The sequence below is a fragment of the Leptinotarsa decemlineata genome, unplaced genomic scaffold (genome assembly GCF_025532065.1).
Source record: "Leptinotarsa decemlineata unplaced genomic scaffold, Ldec_3_MD MMD2_tig00000008_RagTag_RagTag, whole genome shotgun sequence".
Lineage (NCBI taxonomy): Eukaryota > Metazoa > Arthropoda > Insecta > Coleoptera > Chrysomelidae > Leptinotarsa > Leptinotarsa decemlineata.
Genome location: NW_027412537.1, coordinates 10109505 through 10133757, shown reverse-complemented (window position 1 = coordinate 10133757; position 24253 = coordinate 10109505). Strand labels below are relative to the sequence as shown.

Genomic DNA, 24253 nt, shown 5'->3' with positions numbered 1-24253 from the left:
TTTCTACTTCTTTGTAGTAGTAGGATCGATACTTTGCAGCAGTATAGTCAATAACATGAATACAATGAAAACAACTTTCAAGTAGAAAATACACGTCGAATATTGACAATATAGGTATTCCCGATTGCCATTTGGTATCATCAGTGTAGACGTTGAACTGACAGTGATTTGTGAAGTGGTTATATTTCTAAGTACAATTTAGGGGTCAATAATACAATTATTATACAATAATACAATAATTATCCTCAATGTCATACTACATCAGTCACCCCTTGGTGACTGGTGACCATCACCCTTAGAATTTGAATTCAGAAAGTACCAAGTGTGACCCATCATTGAAAAGATAATTTTATAGGGAACATCTATATAGTTTCTTATGAAAAAAATGTAGGAGAAATAAGTGGCATTCATATCATGGATAATCTCCGAATCTGTATTGGATTATGGATTATTTCCCAAATACACTATATTGGATACTTTTGACACTTGATAATTTGAAAAAACATTCCTAGAAACTGCAATTCTCGTAAAATTGAGTTCCAAACTATTCAAATTCAGAGATTTCGAACGATTCATTCGATGTCTTCGAGAAAAACGTTCGAATTGGGAATAGCCGAACATAATTATCGATTTTGTGGTGGCAACACCGCACTATGCATTACAAATTGCCGCTTCCGGCGTCCATTGCTCATTGTAGTCCATTTTGGTTTGTGATCCGTTGTCGGCAAGTTGTGTCCGTGTATTTGTGTGTAGTGAGGTATTCTTGTCTTCATTCCATCTTCTCCAAACTCATTCAGGTATGTGCTGAAAAAAAAAATGATTTGTTTAATATATGCATATATTGCCTGAACGTTCGATTTTATTAATAATTAACACTCCATGGAGCTTTGGATACATCTATTCGAAATGGACGCACCGACGCGTAATCTATTTCACTGCTTTGTCGGTTTCTTACCACTTACCAGTGGGTTCAATAACTCAAAAGCATTATATATTGTGGCGAAAATGCTTTTAATTCTATTTCGTCCTAGGAATTCATTTAAAATTGATTAATTTTCTTAGATTAGTAATGGCCGACGCACCCGAAGCAGTTGCCGCTGATGCTGGGAGCGCTCCCCAATCATCAGGTCCTCCTCAGAGAGGTGGGGGATTCAGAGGTCGTGGTGGTCCCGGGGGTCGTGGTGGCCCGGGAGGTCCAGGGGGACTTCGAGGACGCGGAGGCTTCAGAGGCCGGTAAGATTCATTGATCCCAAGTCAATTAGCGGTGTTTTACCGAATTTGTTTTCAGTGGTGGGCCTGGAGGACCTCCAGGTAGAGGCGGGCCTATGATGCGAGGGCGTGGCGGACTTAGAGGAGCTCCGAGGGGACGTTTTCCACCAGGTGGACCAGGTAAAATTGGTTTATTGTGTTAAAAGTACTAGGGAATTATTTTTTATTTTTGATATTGACCTGGGAAATGCCTACATTGGAAGTGACTTTCTGAAAATTTGCTCATTGGTCAGAGGCATTTTTCTGAGTCTGGAAAAGAAACTAATGTTTTTTTCCATACCTAGTTTTTCAAAAATTTTATTTGAGGTAATTGTATGTACAGTTTTGCAGCAAATAGCGATTAACAAGTTTCAATTAGCAAGAAACAGCTTAGAAAAACTATGGCATTTCAGCATTCCCAATTGAATAGTATACAACAAGTGCTTGAGCTTCTATTGGGAAAGAAGAAATCTGTTATGTCGACTATTATATATCTATCATTGTTTTTCTAATGTGGCACCATTAATTTCCATTTCAGCGATTATAGAAACATTTAAGAAACTATGAAACTAAAAATGCAATGTTTGGAAAATTTAAGTTATGAAATGGATCAATCAGCGATCAATTGCACATTAGATGCTTTCTAGTAAATTTGGTACAATTACCATAAGAAAGTTGGCCAACTTTACTCGATAATTGTAACTTCATTCACTTATATCAAACTTCTAATGGAAGCTCGATGTGATGTACTATATGATAACCATTGTTGAAAATGTGTGCATTATTAAGGTTATGTTTATGTTGGTTTGTGATTTGAGTCATGTCTTAATCAGCCCAATCAACTTTCGAAAATATTTATTTTGTGAATATTTTCAAGACATTTTGAATAATTAATCATTTGAGAATTACTCTTAGAAATGAAATTGAACAAAGCTTTTTTAACATATACACAACACTCATTTTTGGGGTTAGGTTAAATAAATTTTAGACTAATTAACCTAACCTTCAAATCACATCTTACTATGATTTGGTCATCTCTGATCTGTTTTATGTACACAGTGGTAAATACTAAACATTTATGATAAGTAAATCAAAAATCCATATCATATTAGTCGTCTTGATCTTCAAAAGTAGATCTGAAAGACCAATTTTAATTAATTACAAGAAAAAGCTGACCTTACTGAAGACATATTGTTTAATTTATTGAGGAACTAAGATATTTTTTTGTGTTACATGGTGAAGGTCTACTTTGAATATGTGCACCATATTAGAAGTAGATCATGCATCCATATCATGGGGGCATTCAACTAGTGCTGTGAATTTTTTGCAGTAAACAGACGCAAAAATTTTCCCATTTGGTTCAGCGATGAATTAATTCAACTCAATATTGATAAGAAGGCGGCACATAAACGGTATAAATCAACTAAAACTGATGTTGACTATAAGAAATTCTCAGTGTTACGTGCTCGCTGTAAAGAACTTCAACAAGTTTGCCATCAAACATACCTTGAAAAAATGGAGGGTAAATCCTGTGAAATGTCAGATCACAAATCCGGGGATATTTCCAAAGGTAATATTGATGGTTTAAACTATAATTTTCTTGGTAAATTTTCGTTTTGAGGGCACACGGCGATTTTGAGAAAATTTTTGAGTGTACTTACGCATTTTGATGCGTAGACTACGAATCCGAAAGAAAAAAGCGGCGCTCTCCCTTATTTACAAAGTTACGGCTCTTCAAAGTTCAGGAAAGGGCAACTTTTCAGCAGTCTTTTTCACAAAATAAACTATTTAAAATCACAAGCATTCATTCACCTGTGCACCTTATTCCTCCTTCTTTGACACTTCAATTATCAACATTTTTCCAAAAAAAGTGTTAAAAAATGTACGGAGCTGCTTTTTGGTTACATATCTCTGTATTTTAAGTTTTTAAGGTTAATGGCATGGTTGGTACGACTGAAGTGATTCAAATGTTTTTTACCTTCATTCTTCAGATCTTGAATTGGTTTTTGGTGGTGTATTACGAATTTGAAATAGTAAGCGGCGGCAAATACCAACCGCTTTTTTCTGAAATGTCACCAGTAACTAGCCTAGAAATAGAAGGATGTCACCAGGAGAAGCATTCGTTTTTAAATTAGGTATTTTTATAAGAAAAATGTTGATTATTGAAGTGAAAAGTGTCAAAAGAAGGAGGAATAAGGTGTAAAGGTGACCTAGTGAATAGATGCTTGTGTTTTTAAATAGTTTATTTTGTGAAAAAGAAGGCTGAAAAGTTTCCCTTTTCTGAAGGGCCGTAACTTTGTAAATAAGGGAGAGCTCCGCTTTTTTCTTTTGGATTCGTAGTCTACTACACATCAAAATACTCTCGAAGGATACTAAAAGGAAACGCTTAGAGAGAGAATATTACACTTTTTTTATATGTATAACCAGATGTTTTATAGATATCTACAAGCTATGTATGTTGTGCATACATGGTTCGTTTTTTTCCAATGAGGCTAGTATAGTTCTTTTAGTCTAGAACTAATTTGCGCCACTATATAGTTTGAACATGTTCAATGCTCCTTCATCGAATCAGAAATTTTTTACTGAAGCGTACTGTTCTCATAATAGGCAATTTGTTCATAATGTGAAACCAGCACTTTAACATTCTTGACATTGGACTTTTAAATCCATAATTGGTAGAATGTGAGTTCTCAATGAAAACAACTCTATCATCCCTTGTTATCCTGTACTTGACTCTCAGGCCAACAGAGAGAATGTGTCACAAATGGAAGGGAAACAAAATAGAAATTCAAACTTCACTTTGCTCTACTGATGTAATTGAGATTTGAAATGACAGGATATGAAATATTCAATATTATTGTTAATACAAACTGTAATAATATATGTGTAAATAAAGTCACACTTCTAATAAAGGCAACCTGTTGAATTATAATGGGAGAATTTTTAATTCCTCCTTTAGTAATGATCATTAAAATTTAGTTTTATGAGCTCATCCCAATTGATCACTGAATAACCCTTTGAGAAGGTTCTTTCCAGGGTGGCCCTCCAGGAGGACCAGGAGGTGATGGTCCTTTACCACGAGGTGGGGGACGTGGAATGGGACGAGGAGGACCTGGTGGTGGTTTCCGGGGAGGTCGGGGTGGTCCCGGGGGTGCTGACAGGGGAGGTATGGGTGGTATGGGTGTAAGAGGTGCGGGCCGAGGGGCCCCCAGAGGAGGAAGACCCTACGGAGCTCCAAGGGGAGGCCGGGGGGGACCAGGAGGCCCAGTGAGTGGATTTGGCCCTCAGAAGAGAGGCCCTGGACAGTATGAATCAAACCAAGGAGGACCAGGAGGCCCTGGACCAAAGAGGCCTAGGTTTGACAATGGGGGACAGGGACAGAATGGTTATGGCCAAGGGTGAGTTGTAGACAAAACAAACGAATTTTTTTTCAATTGCAATTTTAAAACCAACATGACAAAAATCTATTTTGTCATGTAACAAAAAAAGTTGCAAGATTAAATTTTCCCTTATTTGCAACCCGTGCTTACCAAATACTAAGTGCGTTACTAAACGGGATGAACAATTGTTTCAGATTATGTGGTGTTTTTTCAGTTCATTAGCTCTGGTCTGCTGAAAACTTGTTTGCTACAGCAAGCTAGATCACTTTCAACATTGTCGTAAAGCCTTCAATAATGTTAGCCATAGTTGCAGAAGACCATAGCTAATAAACCTAAGCAGAAAAAATCAGTGAATTATTGTTGTATAAACATTATTTATTGGCATTAAAGGAATTCACATATTTGATAAGACATTTTAAAAATATTACATTGAAACTTCAGAAAGACTTTTCCAATACAGTCATCAACAATGTATGCACAAATAAATAGTTGATGAATCAATTGAAATGTATCAGAGAGTGATATGCTTTGATTTTTAACCTTAGTGGTGGTGGTGGATATGGACAATCCTACAATACGCAGCAGTATGGCGGTGGTCAATCATACGGAAGTGGTGGCCAAGGCTATAATCAATATGGCGGAGAAGCATCCACCGGCGGTTACGAAAGCGGTGGCTACTCCACATCATACAATTCTGGCGCCAGTGGGTACGGAGGCGGTCAAGATTACTCTGGAGGGTATGGAGCATCGCAGAGTTCGGGGTACGGAGCACAGGGAGGTTATAGCAGTGGACAACAGGGTTACAGTAGTCAGGCAGGAGGATATGAAGATAGGAGCGGAGGATATTCGGCGGGTGGATATGGCGGTAAGTGAATTTGAATTTGGGTCCATGTTATCAGTTCGACTTCCTTCTTTTTGTGAAAAATGTGGCGAAACAATCGAAAAGTTGTATTTTCCTAATTTTTTTAGGGCGATTATCAAAACTGTTGAATTTTTTTGTTTCATTTTTTCTGAAATTATAATAAGTGAAACATTTTTCATGGTTTTATTATACACTTGGATATTATTGAAATTAAGTTATTTCTATAAAAGCAGAACTTATAAAAAAACTTTAAACATTTAATAGAGATGATCACTGATACAAACTAAGTACTCATACTATAAACGTTTACTTTAATGGTGACTTCACTAGCAAGAAAAAGACGAAATTTCACATGTTATTCCCCAAATAAATTCAATATTTCAATGAATATATCCAATAATTTTGATAATCAATCACCCACACATGTAATTTTTTCTTAAAATATCAATGATTGATTTGCAAAAGACTAGTTTCTTAAAATTTGTTTTTGATCAGAAGGTCTACTTTGATGCCATTTTGTAATTTTTGAAACGTTTCTGATTACTTCAATATATACCTATAAGTGATTCAAATAATTACCAAGATTAATATGTCCTCAAGCTATTTTATTGTCACATTTTTCACATTTTTGTTATAGTTTTCAATTTATCATGAATACTTGGAAATTCTAGTGTTTTTGATATAGTTCCTGAAGCTTAGTAAATTACATTGTTGAAATCAAAATTATTTGGCAAAAATTGCAAAACTTTAAAATGAAAAGCTTCAGATGACAAGATATAATATTGAAAAATAATAATTATAGCACATCTACAATGATTATTATTATAGTTGAACCAAATGGTTCTAACATAAAAAATTGAAATGCTGCAAGTCCTAATTGAAAATTGAGAACATTCCACTATTTTGCATAACAGTTCTATTCAGAAAATCTCAAATTTATTTCCTAAGTAATTAAGTAAGTGTTTTCTTCGCAATTTATGAAAGAACTGGAACAGTAAAAACTCTTCTAGAAATATTTATAAAGTAAACTGAACCATCTAAACTTCCAATTATTCAGAGGTCGAGACCTCAATTTAATCTTTAGTTTTCAAGTCTTAGATCTTGAAGATTATACCTGTATAAGGTAATGATTACTAGCCTCCTTTTGTTTTTATTTTAGGATATTGAGCAAGAGACAATACCGTTCTTGTTAAGACTTAACCAACAGTGCGTGTGTCCAAATTTTGGCAGTATTCTAAGTGTATTATAAAAGGAAATTCAGACACTTTTATTTAAATCAGCTGAGCTGTCATTCGTGTTACTACTCCCTATAATGATCCCTATAATGTAAAAAGACTCCCGAAGGCCACGAAGATGATCATCAGATTTGAAAAAAACTATTACCAACATTTTCTGTAACTCCGTAGTTATGATAATATGGAAAGTTGAAAGACAAATTTTATGTATTAATATGAATGGTTCTAACAATTACGTTATATGAATGAAAGTAGATCAGGATTTTGGGTTGTTTTTGTGACAAACTTACCACCCCTCGACATGGCTCAACAAATGAAGAATTAAAACCTTCCAGGTTTGATCTTAGAATTATAATGGAAACAAGTAGGATATTTGTTCTGTATTATATAGAACTTTTTTTATGAACATGTCTCCCATTTATAATACAAGAATTTCCACATGAAAGCAACCTCGGATCTCCCGAAACGCTTCCTAAAAATATTGTAATTGTAATGATGAAAAGAAAATTGCACGAAATAAATAATTGGAAACTGAATTTCCATATGTTGACAATGAACATGTAATAGATCTGATATAAAATGGACATAGGAAAATATTCCTTTTTTTTTTCTGTAAATCTTTAAATTTCAATAGTTGTACAAAATTTAAATTGACTCTTTTAACGTTTTGTCTTGATTTGAGCTCTTCTGTAGTATTTTTCGAATATCCGCCTGTATATCTGTTAAGTTAGTGTACATTGAAATAGATGTGAATATGATCATATAATTTAGCGCATGCTCTTGATGCGGCAACGAGGACAGTTCAACTTTTGAAGCATTTTCCAGAACATTGTGGCTAACTTATAACAAATGAAGTTGATGATTTTTTTATACTTGTAGTTAGGTTAAGTTTTATTCTATTGAAATGGATGTCTCTCCCGAACTGGGTCACATTTCAAGAAATTAACATTATTTTGAATTGAGACCACTTGAGAAATAACTTGAAGCAGTAACTTAAATTATTATAATTTGTATATAAAGAATTTTGTGTTTCAATTTGAAGTTCTGTAGGTATCCTTTTAGTGGCGCCAAGATGTGATACATTTAAACAAATAAAAAATGAATTAACGAATTCAAAAGAAAATTTTTTTTATTCACAGACAAAAAAAACCTGTGAACACCTGACACTTTGCAGCCATAACAAAAAGTAGTTTTTAAGTAAATGCAGGCATTGGTCGCAGATTATTCTGCAATCTTGAATGAAGCAGGCTGGATGAACATCTGATAAAGAGATAAAAGATGATCCTATGAAGATTGTACTCAATTTTCATACTGAAATATATTTTTTTAAGTCGCATTGTTTCTCACAATTTTTGTTGAATGATCGAGAAGTAGTATACGAAAAAGCTTTTTTTTTTTATCGTATTATTTCATTGTCCACTTACAAATTATACTTATTAATGGAACATGTTTTTTTATGTAGATCTAATCTACTATCTGATCAATACTGCGGGAAGCAGATGAAAACTAACAAATTGTGGATAATATAAATGCTGGGATCATTAAATAAAATTTGGGAAATGGAAAGACTAGTTTTCACCAAATTTTTAAATTTCCAAATTATATATTTTTCATTATGAGCAATTTCAACTTGAAATTGTGATTTGAAAATTTATTATAAAATATTGCTCTGTATGAAATTATGTTTAGTATGTTTCACATTGACAGAGAGAAATAAACCCCAACTATTTATGCATGTTATAAATAATTTCATTTTTTGTTGGGCATTTCTCAAAGTTTTGATCAACTTGAGCTGTTTGCCATTGAATAAGCAAAACTGACCTTTTTAGCGAATCAAAGTTTTATTGTGGTAAAAGGTTTCAAGAAATGTTTAAACAAAAATTGAGACATGATGTGGTATTGAGAAATCCTGTAGAACCTATTTGGATGGCTCTAAATCATTATTTTTGTAAAAAAAACTCTATAGGCTGGATATAATATGCACAGTGAAAAATACTTTGTTTATACTAGTTTGCAGGTTAACTGTGCGCTAGTGGTTAGTGGTTTATGTTTCTTTATTTCAATTCAGTTTTTGGATTTCTTCAACCAAATGTAGGCATGGCTGCTAGCCACTTAAAGCAATTTATTAATCTCTATCAATACCAAATCACAGAATACTCCAAATCACAGAAAAAGTTACCTAAGAGCAGTAAGGAGTGCAAACAATGCCTCACTTAAAAAAAATTACTATTTCGTTATCAAGACTTGAAACTACTACAGCTTACATTTCAAACACTTAATGATGGATTTTTGTGAAAACTGAAATGAAGATTAAAATAGTTCAACTGTTATTCAGCAACAACACGAAATTCAAAGTGACTCACTCAAAAATATTCAAATTTGAATAAGGATGGATTTCTGAACCAATCCTATTCCTCATTATTATAGAGGACACTATAATGTAAGTATGAACTGGCAAATAATACTATTATTTCTTTTCATATTGAAAGTTGATTTTTTTCTCGTGAATTGTGTTTAGGCAGGGTGACCATTTGAATGTAATGCAGTAGACATACCTAGAAGAACAAAAATAATTGTATGTGTTTCTTAGAAGCAAATGTTGATGTGGGCACCTTAGTCTTGGCATATTTTTTCATGAATTTTAATATATTTTAGGGTTATAATGACTTGTTACTTTCCAGAAGTACTGCACAATTAAGTTGTTTCAAATATTGATTTCATACGAAATGAATGTGCTGAATAATTTAGGCTGACAGTATGTTTATTACAAATTCAAGAAATTTAGAATCTAGAGTTCAAGTTGAAAACATTTTCTATAATATTTAAAGAACTCGCAACAATTTAATTATAGTTTTCAAAGACTTACCAACCCACAGTATTCTAGAGAACAAAGTTCACCGAGGTAAAGTATTGATTGAGTAATCTTTTATTTTGAACTGCAAGGACTTCAAGCAGCTTAAGGATAAATTGCATACACTATTAATAAGCTAATTTGTAAATACTTTAATGAATGTAGATGTGCATAGAAATGATAATAATGATTTTATAATGCACAAAAACCTTTGTTCTGTAGTATTTTCTTCATTTTGATTATGATTTTATGTTAGTGGAGGCAAGTGGTAATTCAATTTTGTTTTTAGGTTGAGCTGTGAATGGACTTCGAGGGATATGATGGTATCGTATTCTTTGAGAATAACTAACATGTTAAATTCGGTAGTTGAATCTTGGGAAGTCAAGTTTACAAAGATTACTTCAACTAATTCAAACTGATATGATGTTTGCTTATGGCTAAGAGCTTGTTCTGTTATTCAGAGAAAAATATCCAGAACATTTGCGTCATGAAGTTTCATTTCCATATCAATATCAATATGTTTTGACATAATGAAAATTATTTTTAATGATATTCCAAGAATCAATTATTTGAGTACTTTTTTACAGGAAGGAGCAAGTTCAAATGAAACTGATTTTTTTTAAAGTAGACTCAATAAATAAGTTTTTATCATTGTTTTTCTTTATTTATTCATTGCCTAATCATACATTCACTGACGGTGGGGGTCAACTTGCAAGAATTACCAAGAAATAGATATGCTGTGGTTAAAAAAAATTTCAAATTTAATTTTTGATGGAACAATAAAAAGTTACAATAATCGTCATCTTTTAAAGTTTTGTAAATATAAACTTTCTCAACTTACTACATGAGTATTCCACCCGACAGAAATCCAATTATATTGTTCCTAAACATAGATTGAAAAACACAGAGCATGGGGCCGCATTAAGCATCAATTAAATTCTACAACCATTTACCCTTGATAATCAAAGAAGATCGGACAAAAAAAAATTTTCAAAAACGTGTTTTTGATCTGTTGTGTGACATTGAGAAGCCATATTCATTGCACAAGAATTCATGGACAAATAACCATTTTCAGTCTGTATCAAATTTAAGCTTCCTAGTAACTTAATATTACATACTACTCATCAATCTTTATCTGTGATATTTACTTATTTGTTCCTGTCATTTTAATATACTTATTGTCTTTACCTATACAACGTGCTTTTATTTATATTAATACCGACCGGTCGGTCGGTAGCCAAGCGGTTCGGCGTGGGTGATTTGTTCACTCACTCGAATTGACTGCTGTGTTGGTCGGTGGTTCAAGCCCTAGTCTGAACGATCGATCTTCACTTGCTATCGTCCAACCCGTGTTAGGAGTCACACGTTAAAAGGTAAGACCTCGTTACTCCTTAGGTCGCACAAGTTTCTACTTCTGAGGGTTGTCGTTCGAAGGGGTGCGACAGCTGGTTAACGGAAAAAACAGATTTTAAACAGAAACGGATTAACTGACATTTGTATTGTTAATGTAATCATTTTTATGGCTTGAGTTTTATCAATTGTTTAAATTGAAAGCTCCAATAAATCTATCTACTAAAATACAGTATGAATATAGTTAATGAGGATCAACCCAACAATGTTTGACATTTTGAAGTAAAACCGCCCCAGAATGGTTTAAAAGTGACTGTAATGGATATAGTACACATATCTTAAATGCTAATTGATAAAACTTTCCGACAGGCTAAATAGAATCTTGTGAATAAAAAAATTAATATTTTGCATTGAAATAACATTCATCTCTTCCAACGTACCTATACGGAAGGATCTCTTCGATAGAGTCATTGGAAAAATCTAGGCACATTTTTCAAATGCAGATTGTGAAGAATTTTCAACTGAAGCGGCAAACAATTTTAAAACTTTACTCACTGATCTCGAAGTAAAATTGCAAAAGGCTGGAAAAAATTTTTGAAATGTGATGGTCGTATAAAGTTTTCTAATCTGCAATGAACATTTGAATAATGCATTAAAGCAAGGTTCAAACTGGTTGAACTTTGTAGTCCTCTGTATTACCTTGTAAACCAATCTGTTTAATACATGTATTATCTTCTACTGAAAGCATGAATCCATTGTCAGGTGTTCTGTGTTATGTTACCAACTCAACCAAGTGTCTTCATTTCATTCAGGTTGGAGCCCAGCTCCCTTACCTTTTAAGCCAAATGTGTTTGTATCTTCCAACAGTTCTTCCTTTTTTTCACAGAATTATTCATTTATAGCGTTGCCAAAGCTTGGAATTTCCAATGGCTTGCAGCTGGTAATTAGTTTCCTATCTACTTACAATTACTTATTTTAACAAGTGACGTGAGAATATATTTAATGTTTGCATAACGATTTGAAAAAAGTACTGAAGGAGCGAATCCGTAGATAATAGGCCTTTTAATCACAATTTTTTTGTGCGCATGCATCAGTATCAGCCATCTTTTTCGTACTGTTTTTTGAAAACAACCATGTTAAAGAGCCCGCAACTCATGTTTTAAAAATTAAAATCTAAATTGAAGTATGTTAACTGTAGAAAAGTGAAAAAAAGTAGTAAGTCAAAATTCCTTATTGCATTTTTGACTGTAAATTTCATATATAGTATGTTGTATTGAATATTTCCCTCTAATAAAAATTTCTAAACATATTCAATTCAGTATTTACATATTTGTCTAATTAATAATGTCACATGTACAGCCTCAAAACATTAATGGCTTGATTTATTTATCAGTTCCATAAGTAATACTCTTTTCAACTGAAATATATTTTCAATTACACCAAATAAATTGACAGTATTAATAAGAATAAAACTGTAAATACTGTTTTTTAATATGTTTTTAGATAGTAAACGGACACCCATGACGTTTCAACCACCTTTTTAATTGTTCACAATTATGAGCCTCGACTGAATTATAAACAAGGGAAGCACCATCAATGGTTTTTTCCAATAATTTATTTGTTTATAGAGATAATATTTCTTGCCCAGCCATTGTCGATTAAAACAGTAGGAATGTTTTGAATAACCACCATTTCAATATGACAGCTACGCTTACGCTCGTCTTATGAAGAAAAGGCCTATTGATAGAGGTGTCTTCTCTGGCAAATTGCCGAAAAGGCAGAGTCATAAGAAGAATGTGTCTTCAGTAGGAAACGATCTCCGCAAGATGGCACAAGTGTCAGTAAACCCAAGGAAAACAGATAGGTTATTTATTTTCACCAAAACAATGAAAATATTTTTGTTACCGAAAAGTGACATTTCATATCTTCGCCTGCTTTGGTGGCTTCCGAAATAGTAAACGCTCTTCATTGTATTTATTGACAAAATATTAGTTTTCCTAAACAGACAGGTCTGACCCTGAAATTTAGAGCTATTCGTGATCGATGTTTTCCTTGAGTTTGACTTTCGAATTACAAAAGTTAGATGTCGCGCTCTCCATGGCTTGTTTTAGAATTTTTACAGAATTCTACTCATTCAAGTGAATATCTTTTTTACGTAAAGACAGATGGCACTCCAAGCCACTTTATATGATAATAGATTGAGACTTGAAAACCTATGATATTAAAAGATTAAATAATAGATTAAACATAGTGAGAGAGAAGTTCTGTGGTGTAGGGGCAAATGTGGTCTCAAACAATGCTGTGTTATCGTTCCAAGGCTGAGTATATCTTCAACCTTGGAAGCAATAATACAGAAACATTAAGAATAAATTTCAACAAACGAAGCTCTAAAAATCGGAAACCAAACTATTTCAAAAGATTGCCGCATACGCCCAAATTGCTATGTATTGATTGTTTCTGCAAATGAATAGCTGCGTCACTTCAATATATTCTCTTCAGAAGTAATTATATTTTTCATCGACAAACATTTGGTAGGATGGGTTATTTTTGAAAGAGAGTAAGTTTTGTACAAAATGAAATACTCCCATTGTATACAAAGGAGTTTTCGGAAGAAACATTTTTGGTCAAGAGGATTAGTAAAAACCTTAGCGTTCTCCAGACACTTGTATACGGTGTCTCAACAGAAAAATCCAGCCGAATAACTAATTAACCAATGGAAAGATTTTAGGGGTTGTTGTGTCCACCCTCGCTAAAGGGTTGATGTAATTCAATTTAAAACTAGCCCCCTCAAAAATAAGTTTGACGTGTTTTTGCATACCTATGTATGGATCATAAACAGTTCAAGTTAATCAGAATTGGATTCACAAAATCATATCCAGCTATTTTTCTGCTTTTCTACTTCAAAAGTGCACACACACCCCTTTCGGTAATTGTAATAGCTGAAGGGAATCCAATTTAGCTTCGCCTTAACCTTGAGCAATACTTTCAAAAAGTTATCAAGAAAAATAATTCTATTAACAGGAAAGAATCCTTAGGAAAGGGATTTGTCTTATTGAATTATGTGTAGGTACGTAAGAAATATATTGCGAAGACGATATATAAACAGGAATTACTCGTGAGTACAAACGAATAGAAGCCCAGCGCGCCTGCGAGAACTTTTTAATGTGAACTGTAATTTTGGAAAAGTTTCGATCTATAACCGTGCTTATAACGTTAAATATCCGACTTCTGGGTAAGTTCTACAGAAAACAGTGTTTTTTTGTCCAGTCTGGTGTTTCGTTCAAGACATTCAAAACTTTTGGTGCTGTTCGATTGATTATGAATTGAGGATGCATAGAAACCCAGGTGTTCTTACCGATTTGTTTTTGGTTCCTCATAAACTCGCGATACGATAAATGAGATTGGCCCAACTTTGTACAGAATGGGCCAAATGGGTCACTTCTGTTTTCAAACTAGATAGATGAGAACTGATGGCTGTGTCTGAGCCGTAACTTTTTTCCTGTCAAAAATTTCTTGTTTCTACGAAACATCTCAAAAGCAATTTTTTAAGTAGAATTCAACGGTGTAAAAAACTTAATTTTTCAAATGAGACATCAATAGTTATTGATGGAAAACTATTTTTTGATGAGACACCCTGTATAATCCTGCATATTTCAATGGATTTTAAAATTACCTTTTCAAAAATGTAGCACACTTGATGCTTTGTTAGTCATCTTTGAAATACAGAGCTTTCAGGTTTTTTCATGTAGACTCAAAAACACACATTTAGATCAAGTATGCTTTGACTTTGGGCGACGCGGCAATAAAACAGAAAGAAATTGTTCCGTAGTAGCTATCAAATGTTGAAAAAGTTTTTCACAGCAGTAATTAAAACGCATAGTTTCAATAAAAGTGATAATAATTTATACCATATTTACTACTAATAAATGAAACTTCAACAATAATAATAATAATGATAAAGAAAAAACAGTGAAATATATTTCTTCAGAGAAGGTGTTCAAAATGTTTACCAGCTTATCCTACAAATAGGCGACACCTTTTCTGAACGTTTTTTGCCGAATTAATTAGTTCAATGCGAATTAGAGGAGCAAAACTTTGCATCACTGTCGCTTCCAATTCCTATCTAGTATTGGTCGGCAATTTAAAAATAAAATCTTTCAACCTTTCCCAGAGGTAAAAGTCCATAGACGTTAGATCCGGTGACCTGGTCGGCCAACGGTTGGGTTCTTGAATGGCTATACAATTATTACCAGAATTTGCAGCCAAAAAATTCCAGTTTAGTGAGGCGAAACCCCGTCTTGTTGAAAATATATTTTTCTGATCTCCATTAGTGGCAATTCATCAAAACGGGTTCAATATTTTGCCTTAAAATTTCTAAATACCTCTGAGATAGTGCCATTATAAATGAACCAGCCGATAATTCTAACCCTGAAAACACCAGCTCACACACTTAATCCGTATCTTCCTTGTCTTCTCTGCTTCACAATAGAATGAGGATTTTGTTGTGCCCAAGTATAAGAATTGTAGCAGTTGAAAATGCCGGTACTGCTCACATAAGCTTCAACTGTCCAAATACAATTCAACGAAAAATTGCGTACTTGTGTACAACTTGCCAGGAACCACTGGCAAAAAGACATGCGCTTTCAAAATCTCCTGGTCTGAGTTGATGAACTCTTCTGGTCCTGGATTGAATTTGTGTTTTTTCAAATTCCTCCTAACGTTAGTTCTTGGTAGGCCTGTTGATATTTATTTCCAAATTTTGCGTTGACGTTTTGGGATTATTTTCAACAGCTCCTAAAACGACTAATTCTTCCAACTCCAACATATAATTTTGGCCTTTTCTTTTCTTCAAATTGACCACCATCAATTAGATTGTGTCGCAATCATGCGAAAATGTCTTTGAAAGGTTGTCTTCTCTCTGGATACCTCTCGTGATACAAATTGTTTGCTGCTTCTACATTTTCTCCGGTATGTATGGAACAGACTATCATCATATCCCATTTTTCATAATTCTCATACTTCATTGCGAATGTGTTTGAAAATTGAACAAATACCACTGTTGTTGCTTTTAATTAGTTTTGTTCACTTTTGTTCACTTACTATGTTGAAATAATTGATCATGGGTTTTGTTGATAAAAAAAGACGATTTTGACATTGACAATAATTTGAAATATATAAAATAAAGATATTGACTTGAAACGTTTGATTCCTGGTTTATTTCGACTTTAAATCAGAGGAATTCACAGTAGGACTGACTAGATATCGTATTTCCACTACTCGCTCATATTATAAATTTGTCGATTATGCAAGGTAAGTTCCCTTCAAGTCTGAAAATAGCCTCTGTTATTTTATTGTACAAAAAGGGTGATCCTAGTAATGTTGAAAACTACCGACCAATTGCATTACTTAGTATTTTCTCTAAAATAATTGAAAAAGTGGTTGCTCGAAGAATGGAAGCGTATCTGAGTTCTTTCAATTTAATAACAAACAATCAACACGGTTTCAGAAATGGCTTCTCAACTGAATCAAGTGTGGCTGAGTACACTCAAAACATTTTTGAAAGAATGGATCATGGTGAATACGTGGTATCAGTATTGTTCGACTTAACAAGAGCGTTTGATACAGTTGAAAGGTCTTTCGTCTCAGAAAAACTAGAAAAGTTGGGTATTCGTGGCTGTCTTAATGATTGGTTTCTCTCTTTCCTCGAAAATCGAAAGATTATAGTGAAAATTGATAATGTTTTTTCAAATGAATTTGATATGGATCTTGGAACCCCTCAGGGCAGTGTCCTTGGTCCGTTAATTTTTCTCATATTTATTAACGATCTTCCTAAATATTTAACTGAAGCAAAAGTTCTCATGTATGCAGACGACACATGCACAATAATATCAGATCAGTCAAAACTCGCACTTTCAGAAAAAATTACCAGAACACTAAACCAATTCAAAGATTGGTGCTATCGTAATAGATTAATGTTGAATGTTTCGAAAACGGTTTGCATTGAATACCATACAGTTCAAAAATTACCATCAGATTGCTCAATATTATTAAATAACACTTTAATCAGTACATCCAAGTCTGCAAAATTTCTCGGAATCATATTCGACTGTAATCTATCTTGGGAGGCACAAATTAATAGTGTCTATAAAAAATCAATCAGTGTTTCTATCTATTGACTGTTTTGAAATCGATGCTAGATAGGGATACTTTATTGAGTGTCTATTATTCGTATACTTACTCTGCGATTTCCTATTATCATAGTATGGGGGCAAGGGCGTGATAACCAAAGGGTGTTTGTATTACAAAAAAGAATATTGCGATTAATTTTTGACCTACCTTATCAAACTTCATGTCGCGATGTATACAAAAACCAAAAAATTCTTACTGTTACTTCTATTTACTTATATAAATTACTGAGCCATATCTACCGAAACCGAAATAAACTGCCAAAAAATTCTGATATTCACAGCCACAACACAAGGCATAAAAACGACTTGTTGCAAAAAAAATCGAACCACACTTTCCACAAAAAATCACCTCTGATGATTGGAGCGTCTTACTTCAATAGGCTTCCTTATAATATAAAAAATAGTAACACGTACGGAATTTTTGAAAGTAGGTTAAAGAAAATTTTAATGAATCATTGTTTTTATAGCTTAGGGGAATTTGATGACTCCCTTTCTAGTAGTGTTAACTGAGTTCATAGTGTTTATTGTGCTTTATGATTTTTTTATATTCATATCAAGATGTCTTGTATACTTGTTTTATGTGTCATTGTATTTATGTGTATATATTCTTATTTGTCAACCTAACCTGTAAACTTGTACTTTAGGAGTAACTTTTTTTTGTAGTAAGATTGTGGGGTTTTACACCACACCAGACTCGTCCAATCCATTGTATAAGAGGAAAACGGATTTAATAAAATTTGATTTGATTTGAGTCCGAACATTGGTCCTTCGAGCAAAAGAAAAAGAACCAAAAGTAGTAAATTATAATATGTCCATACTCAACCTGAGAAGGAGTGAGAGGAAAACTAAAGGAGTTCCTCCTGAAAGATATAGCGACGTATGTTATGACCCACAAGTTTCGGAGTTGTAGAAACGTTCTTCATTAGAAGACCCATCTAATGCCGAAGACAAATCAAAAATTACGAAATCTTCAAGCTCTGGACGACGAATGTTGGAAATAGAATTGGAAGAAATGAGAAAATTGGCCGAAGTAGAGGAAAGAAGAGCCGAAATTGAGAAAAAAAGAGCCGAAATTGAGAGAAGGAGAGCCGAAATTGATGCTGAACTAATAAGGAAAGAAGCACAACTACAACGAGAACTGAACAACGTGATACTTTACATGTGATACTCAATAATGAATTGATAAAAATATCAGAGTCTACAAAATTTTTGGGGTCTTATTTGAATGCAAATATGAGCTGGGAAAACAATATTAACTCTATATAAAAAAAAAATAGTAGTGGGTATTATGCAATTCTACAGCTTAAAACTGCAATGGATAACATGCAACTCCTAAACGTATATTATGCCATAATCTATTCTCATATATCTTATAATATAATATTATGGGGCAACACATCACACGCTCATAGAATTTTCATATCCCAAAAGAGAATTATTAGGCTGATATTTGGTTTAGGTCCAAGAGACTCATGCAGAACATGCTTCAATCAGAACTCAATCCTGACTCTGCCTAGCATATACATCTATAAATGCATTCTATACCTCAGAGACCATCAGGAAATGTTTGAAAAAAAATTCCAATTTTCATAGCTATCCCACAAGACAAGGAAACTCTATCAGGCTTCCCAAACATCACACAGCTCTATATGAGAACAGTCCATTTTATATGAGCATAAAACTTTTTAATTCTCTTCCCACATACGTAAAAGAGGTAAACAGTCAAATTACTTTCAAGTCCACTCTCAAAAAATACCTCTTGGAGAACGCCTTTTATAGTACTACAGAGTTTCTTCAACAAGGGCAAAATTGAAATCATTTGTTTTAATAATGTTTGTAATGTGTTTTACTTATATAAACTCTAAATGAAATGTTCAATCATCTGTTTTAGCGACTGTTTTAGTGATGTTAGTAATGCGTTTCATATGTTTTTCTTTTTTATATATGTATATACATTTTTTTATATTTATTCCTTAGAATACTTTATCTTTGAATGAGATATTCTTGTGACTGTGACGTTTCCAATATCATGTAAATGATCCAGATGGAATAAAAGAATTATTATTATTATTATTATTATTCAAGATTCTTCATATAAAAAGTCTACAATCTCTAGTGGTAGTGGCAAAAACATCATTGATTTGGAAGAAATGACGCTACAAGAAAAAGTTGCTGGATGGAAAATCGAAGAAACAGAAAATAAAACCAATTTCGTACCGACAAACAATTTTATTACGATGACTACTGATAATTTCAACCAGATTTTAGACGTTCTGAAGATAAATAAATTAAAATGTTCGGAAAAAACAGACAATGTTAAAACAAATTTGCCGATTTTCGATGGGAATCCAGAGGACTGGCCTTTGTTCTACAGTCAGTTCGAACGTTCCACCGAACTTTTTGATATATGTGAAAATGAAAATATAATCCGTCTACAAAGATGTTTAAAAGGAAGGGCTAGAGATGCAATACAACCTCTTCTTATTTCACCAAATAATGTTATGAACATAATAGAAACTTTAAAAGTTACATTTGGACGACCTGAATTTATCATTTCAAATCTAATAAAGTTCGTCGAGCCTCTCCTCCGAGGGAGGGACGGTTTGAGACATACCTACCATTTTCTAATGTTATCGAAAACATAGTAACTACTATGGAACTCTTTGGAAATACGGGACATATGAAAAATCCATCAATCTTAAATGAAATAGTTACTAAATTACCCCCATTCCTGAGACTCAAATGGGCCGAGGAATCTTCTATACAAAATGAAATTACTTTGAAAACCTTTTCTGTATGGATGAGAAAAATCGCAATAGCTGCATCCAGTTGTGCTGACTTCAGTAGTTACCATTTCTCCGAAAGAAAAATGAATGAAAATGAGAAATTCCACTTCAGGAAAAATGCTAATATATTTTCGACCAAAAAATATGAGAAATGCATGTCAAAAAAATCACAATTTGACGGACTGCCAAATTTTCAAAAAACTAGATATCGACGAAAAATGGAAAATTGTGACTTTGAAGAAACTCTGTTTTTACTGTTTGAAACCAGGTCATAATATCTACTCATGTAGATTGAAACAAAAGTGTGGAATTGAAAATTGTCCAAAATTCCACAACAACATATTACATAACCTTGATTTTACAAAAAAGGAAAACGAAGCCTCAAGTTCTTGTTCAAACCCAAATGAAGATGTCGGACCGGAAAGTTAAGTTGAAAAAATACATTTTTCCCAAAGAGATAACCCCACAATCCTTCTTCGAATAATTCCGGTGAAACTTCGAGGACCTAAAAAAGAAATTTCTACCTTTGCTCTACTAGACGAAGCAGCTACGACAACAATGATAGACAGCAAAATTGCCCATGAATTAGGACTGGGTGGACCGGTTGAGTCACTCTGGCTACCAGTGGCTTAACAATGTTACCAAAAATGAAGAAAACTCCAAAAGAGTGACAGTAGAGGTATCTTCAATGGAAGAGAACTCAAAAACATACAAAATGAATGAAGCTCGAACTGTAAGTGGACTCTCGCTTCCAAGACAAATTATTGATGTCGAATACCTGAGTAGAATCTATCCATACATCAAAGAAGCACCTGTACTTTCCTTTTATGATGCACAACCAACAATTCTTATTGGTCAGGATCAATGTGCTTTGACTATTGCAAGAAAAATATATCAAAGTTACTGAAATGCACCGTTTGTATCAAAAACATTACTGGGATGGGTAGTACATGGCAGATACCCCCAGGAAAAAGTTGCTGATGAATCGTCTTCAATATTTCACGTTTGTTGTAAGTTTCAAGAACAAATTGATGAAGATATTCACAATCTAGTGAGAGACTCGTTCAAAATTGACAATTTTGGCATAAGAAGCCCGAAAGAAAGTGGAAGGTCTGAAGAAGATGTTGAAGAAGAAGATCGAGTTGAAAATCACTTGGAAATAGGTCTACTGTGGAAGAATGATGATGACCGATCTTCTAGAGAGCTGGAGATGAAAAAGAAGAAGGAAAAGAAGAAACGTGACAGTAGTGAGGAAAAGGTAGCAAAAAAAAGACATCAGAGCTCCGACTCTGAAGAAGAGAAGAGAGTGAAGAAGAAGCGCAGGTCAGTCAGTTCAGGAAAAGGAAAAAAGTCAAAGAAGGATTCTAGTGACAGTGACGTTCCCGCTAAGAAAAAGAAGAAACAAGATGGTTCTGATGAAACTGATAGAGAAAAATCAAAAAAACACAAGAAGGGCAATAGCTCCTCGGATAGCGATGAAAATATTTCAAAAAAGAAAAGGCACAAAAAAAAGGCAACGTCGGGAAGCGATTCCGATGATGAAGGGGATACAAAGAAAAGCAAAAAACAAAAAGCATAAGAAGAAGAAGAAACACTCGAAGAAACATAAAAAACACAAAAAACAAAATCAGGAACCTATAAAAGGCCAGTTACAAAGATCTGTAAATTGATGAGTGGTACAGGTTCTTAACGAAAATGAATACTATGTCAAATGCAGTGATTTCATCACGAGGGGGAGAATGTTGTTGCTTTTAATTAATTTGTTCACATACTATGTTGAAATAATTGATCATGGTTTTTGTTGATAAAAAAAGACGATTTTGACATTGACAATAATTTGAAAGATATAAAATAAATATATTAACTTGAAACGTTTGATTCCTGGTTTATTTCGACTTTAAATCAGAGGAATTCACAGTAGGACTGACTAGTCCGAACAACCACTAATGGGGAATATTCCTCCTGACGAAAATCAAGTATTTTTCATAAAAGAGCTCTAAAACAACGCATTTTAAACTTATTGCAACCTTTTTCTTTAAAAAATAATTTAAATACTTAAAAAAGATGAATGAAATAATGCATTCAACATTTAAAGGGATTCGTTTCGATTTCACCATTTGGCAACATCGTTTATAGCTAATAAAGGACAATGAATCTGTTATCTGTATGTGACAAACAAAGATGACATATTTCAGAGGCGTGCTGTTCTGTTTACTTATGTTCCGAGTTCCGAGACATTCTGTGATATGACATTTTGTGCACCTAACCTATCTTCCTCTATATAAATAAATATCAAAACAACTGTTGGTTATGTGGCTTGTGGGGGGTGGTATTGAACTATAATTTATATTTTGCCTTAATTGTTGATTTATAAAGATAATATTCCTTTTCAAAAGTAGAATATCTACTTTAACATTTGAAACATCAATTTGAATACTTTTCGAAGTGAATTTGAAAAACTCATGAATTAGACTCAACTTTATTTTGTTCAAACTTGCATTTGCTGTAATAATCCAAATTGAGGAACATTCCCCATTGAAGAGCGTCTTAACTGCTTAAATAAAAATTTGACAGCTACCAGTAAAGATTTGAATTATGTTTCATCGCCGCATCGTCAAAGCCTACTTGATCAAAATGTGCGTTTCAAAGTCTAGATGAAAAAACCGAAAAGCTTTGTATTTCAAAGATTACTCTAGCGAAACATCAAGTGTGCTATATTTTGGAAAGGTAATTTTAAGCTCTATTGAAATATGCAGGAATATACTGGGTGTAGCCAAGCGGTTCCGCGTGGGTGCTTTGTTCACTCAATCGAATTGACTGCCGTGTTGGTCGGTGGTTCAAGCCCTAATCTGAACGATCGATTTTCACTTGCTATCTTCCAACACCCGTGTTAGGACTCACACGTTAAAATGTAAGACCTCGTTAATCCTTAGCTCGCACAAGTTTAGACTTCTGAGGGTTGTCGTTCATAGGGGTGCGACAGCTGGTTAACGGAAAAACAGATTTTAAAACAGATTTAAAAAAAAATAGTTTTCCAACAATAACTGTTCAGATTTTCAATTCATGGGCCATATTGTAGAAAAATATTTCACCTGATATCAAAATTTATTGCCAAATACAAACAACGTATTCAAAAAACACTTTATTGCGAGATTTTCACTGAACGATTTTACAAAAACGCAACACGTGTTTCACCACGTGTTGGTACTCTGCACCTCTGTGAATGGAATGCAGAAATTCATTGAATCTCTTTAATATTTCTTCATCAAGTGTGCCGTGGGTCGCGAGTTTTTGACAAAATATTTTACATGTTGAGAATTGATCACACCAGGTTTATTCTTTGCATCTTGATTCGATTAGTGACTGTATGTCATGTTAATCTAATCTATTTCATTCCAAGATAAATTGGAAATCTTAAATCCAACCTAGATTATTCAATTTCAATGGATACATCTCATTTACAAAAATGGTGTTGAATTATATTGAAAAAAGATGTATAAAACTTTTCAAGAATATAATAATATTCTTAGAAAAGGTGCCGGCGTGGTACAATGTGTTTTGTAAATCGATATCGACGATTTTTAACAAAGGTATTCACATTGTTTTAATTGTAGAGAAATCATAATAGAAAAATTGTTGATTTGTTCAGAAGTTTATAACAAAGTCACATATATAATATCAGAAAATATTTTTTAAATTTCTACTTTTCTGTAAGTGTACAGAGTTGTAGAGAGGATTGGATCCTCCAGGAGAGGGAAATGTTAAGAGCAGATAGTTGTTGGCTCACAGATGGTTCAAAAACACCTTCCGGTTCTGGTGCAGGTGTTTTCAGTCGCAGACCCAGGACAGAGATATCAACCTGCCTAGGAACCTATTCGACTATTTACGCTATTGTATTGTGTGCGGAGAGATTTAAAGAATCCAACCTCATACACAAGTCAATAAAAATATTCTCGGACAGTCAAGCGGCGTTGGAAGCTCTTGGCTCCCACCGACCAAAGTTTAAATTGGTAGCAAACTGCCAAAAAAGACTCTCCTCGATAGGAAGACTAAACATATTGTCTCTGGTATGGATTCCTGGCCATACTGGCCTGGAAGGCAATGAAGCTGCTGACTCCCTTGCAGAGGAGGGTGCTGCAAGCAGCTTCATCGGACCAGAACCTTCCATTGGCATCGCTTTGGGCTATGCCAAACAAAGATTGAACACCTGGATGGCAAGAAGATTTATTGACTTCTGGCAGAATCTTCCAGAATTGACTCACTCCAAGGCGTTTATTCACCCTTCGAAGCTTGATACCAAACAGTTGTTGGACTACAGTAGGGATGAACTACGGTGTCTAACAGGCCTTCTTA

The 24253-nt window shown here is 33.8% G+C and overlaps 2 protein-coding genes across 5 annotated transcripts in view; both read left to right on the top strand.

Annotated features, from left to right (window-relative positions):
• The first annotated feature begins 642 nt into the window (after window positions 1-642).
• On the top strand, window positions 643-10229 carry LOC111508478 (uncharacterized). 4 transcript variants are annotated; one of them, XM_074171051.1, is made up of 7 exons: window positions 643-797; window positions 1063-1233; window positions 1289-1389; window positions 2579-2818; window positions 4274-4646; window positions 5174-5493; window positions 9866-10229. In XM_074171051.1, the coding sequence occupies exons 2-7, from the start codon at window positions 1070-1072 to the stop codon at window positions 9868-9870; spliced, it is 1203 nt and encodes a 400-aa protein (XP_074027152.1). In that variant the 5' UTR covers window positions 643-797; window positions 1063-1069; the 3' UTR covers window positions 9871-10229. The 4 variants fall into 4 exon arrangements, with proteins under 4 accessions (XP_074027152.1, XP_074027149.1, XP_074027150.1 ...); XM_074171048.1 differs by lacking the exon at window positions 9866-10229 and adding an exon at window positions 7865-8061; XM_074171049.1 differs by lacking the exon at window positions 9866-10229 and adding an exon at window positions 6650-7747.
• A 3785-nt stretch (window positions 10230-14014) lies between these two features.
• Window positions 14015-24253, top strand: part of LOC111515117 (rhodopsin) — a 31826-nt gene continuing 21587 nt past the window's right edge. Inside the window, exon 1 of the mRNA XM_074171045.1 lies at window positions 14015-14158. The gene's annotated coding sequence lies outside the window, so the exon portion shown is untranslated. The remainder of the gene's footprint in view (window positions 14159-24253) is intronic.

Excerpts from the sequence above, each read along its gene's own strand:
- LOC111508478 (XM_074171048.1), top strand. The coding sequence starts at position 1,070 with ATGGCCGACGCACCCGAAGCAGTTGCCGCTGATGCTGGGAGCGCTCCC. Across the intron at positions 1,234-1,288 it reads CGCGGAGGCTTCAGAGGCCG|TGGTGGGCCTGGAGGACCTC; the intron begins GTAAGATTCATT and ends ATTTGTTTTCAG. Across the intron at positions 2,819-4,273 it reads ATCCGGGGATATTTCCAAAG|GTTCTTTCCAGGGTGGCCCT; the intron begins GTAATATTGATG and ends CCCTTTGAGAAG.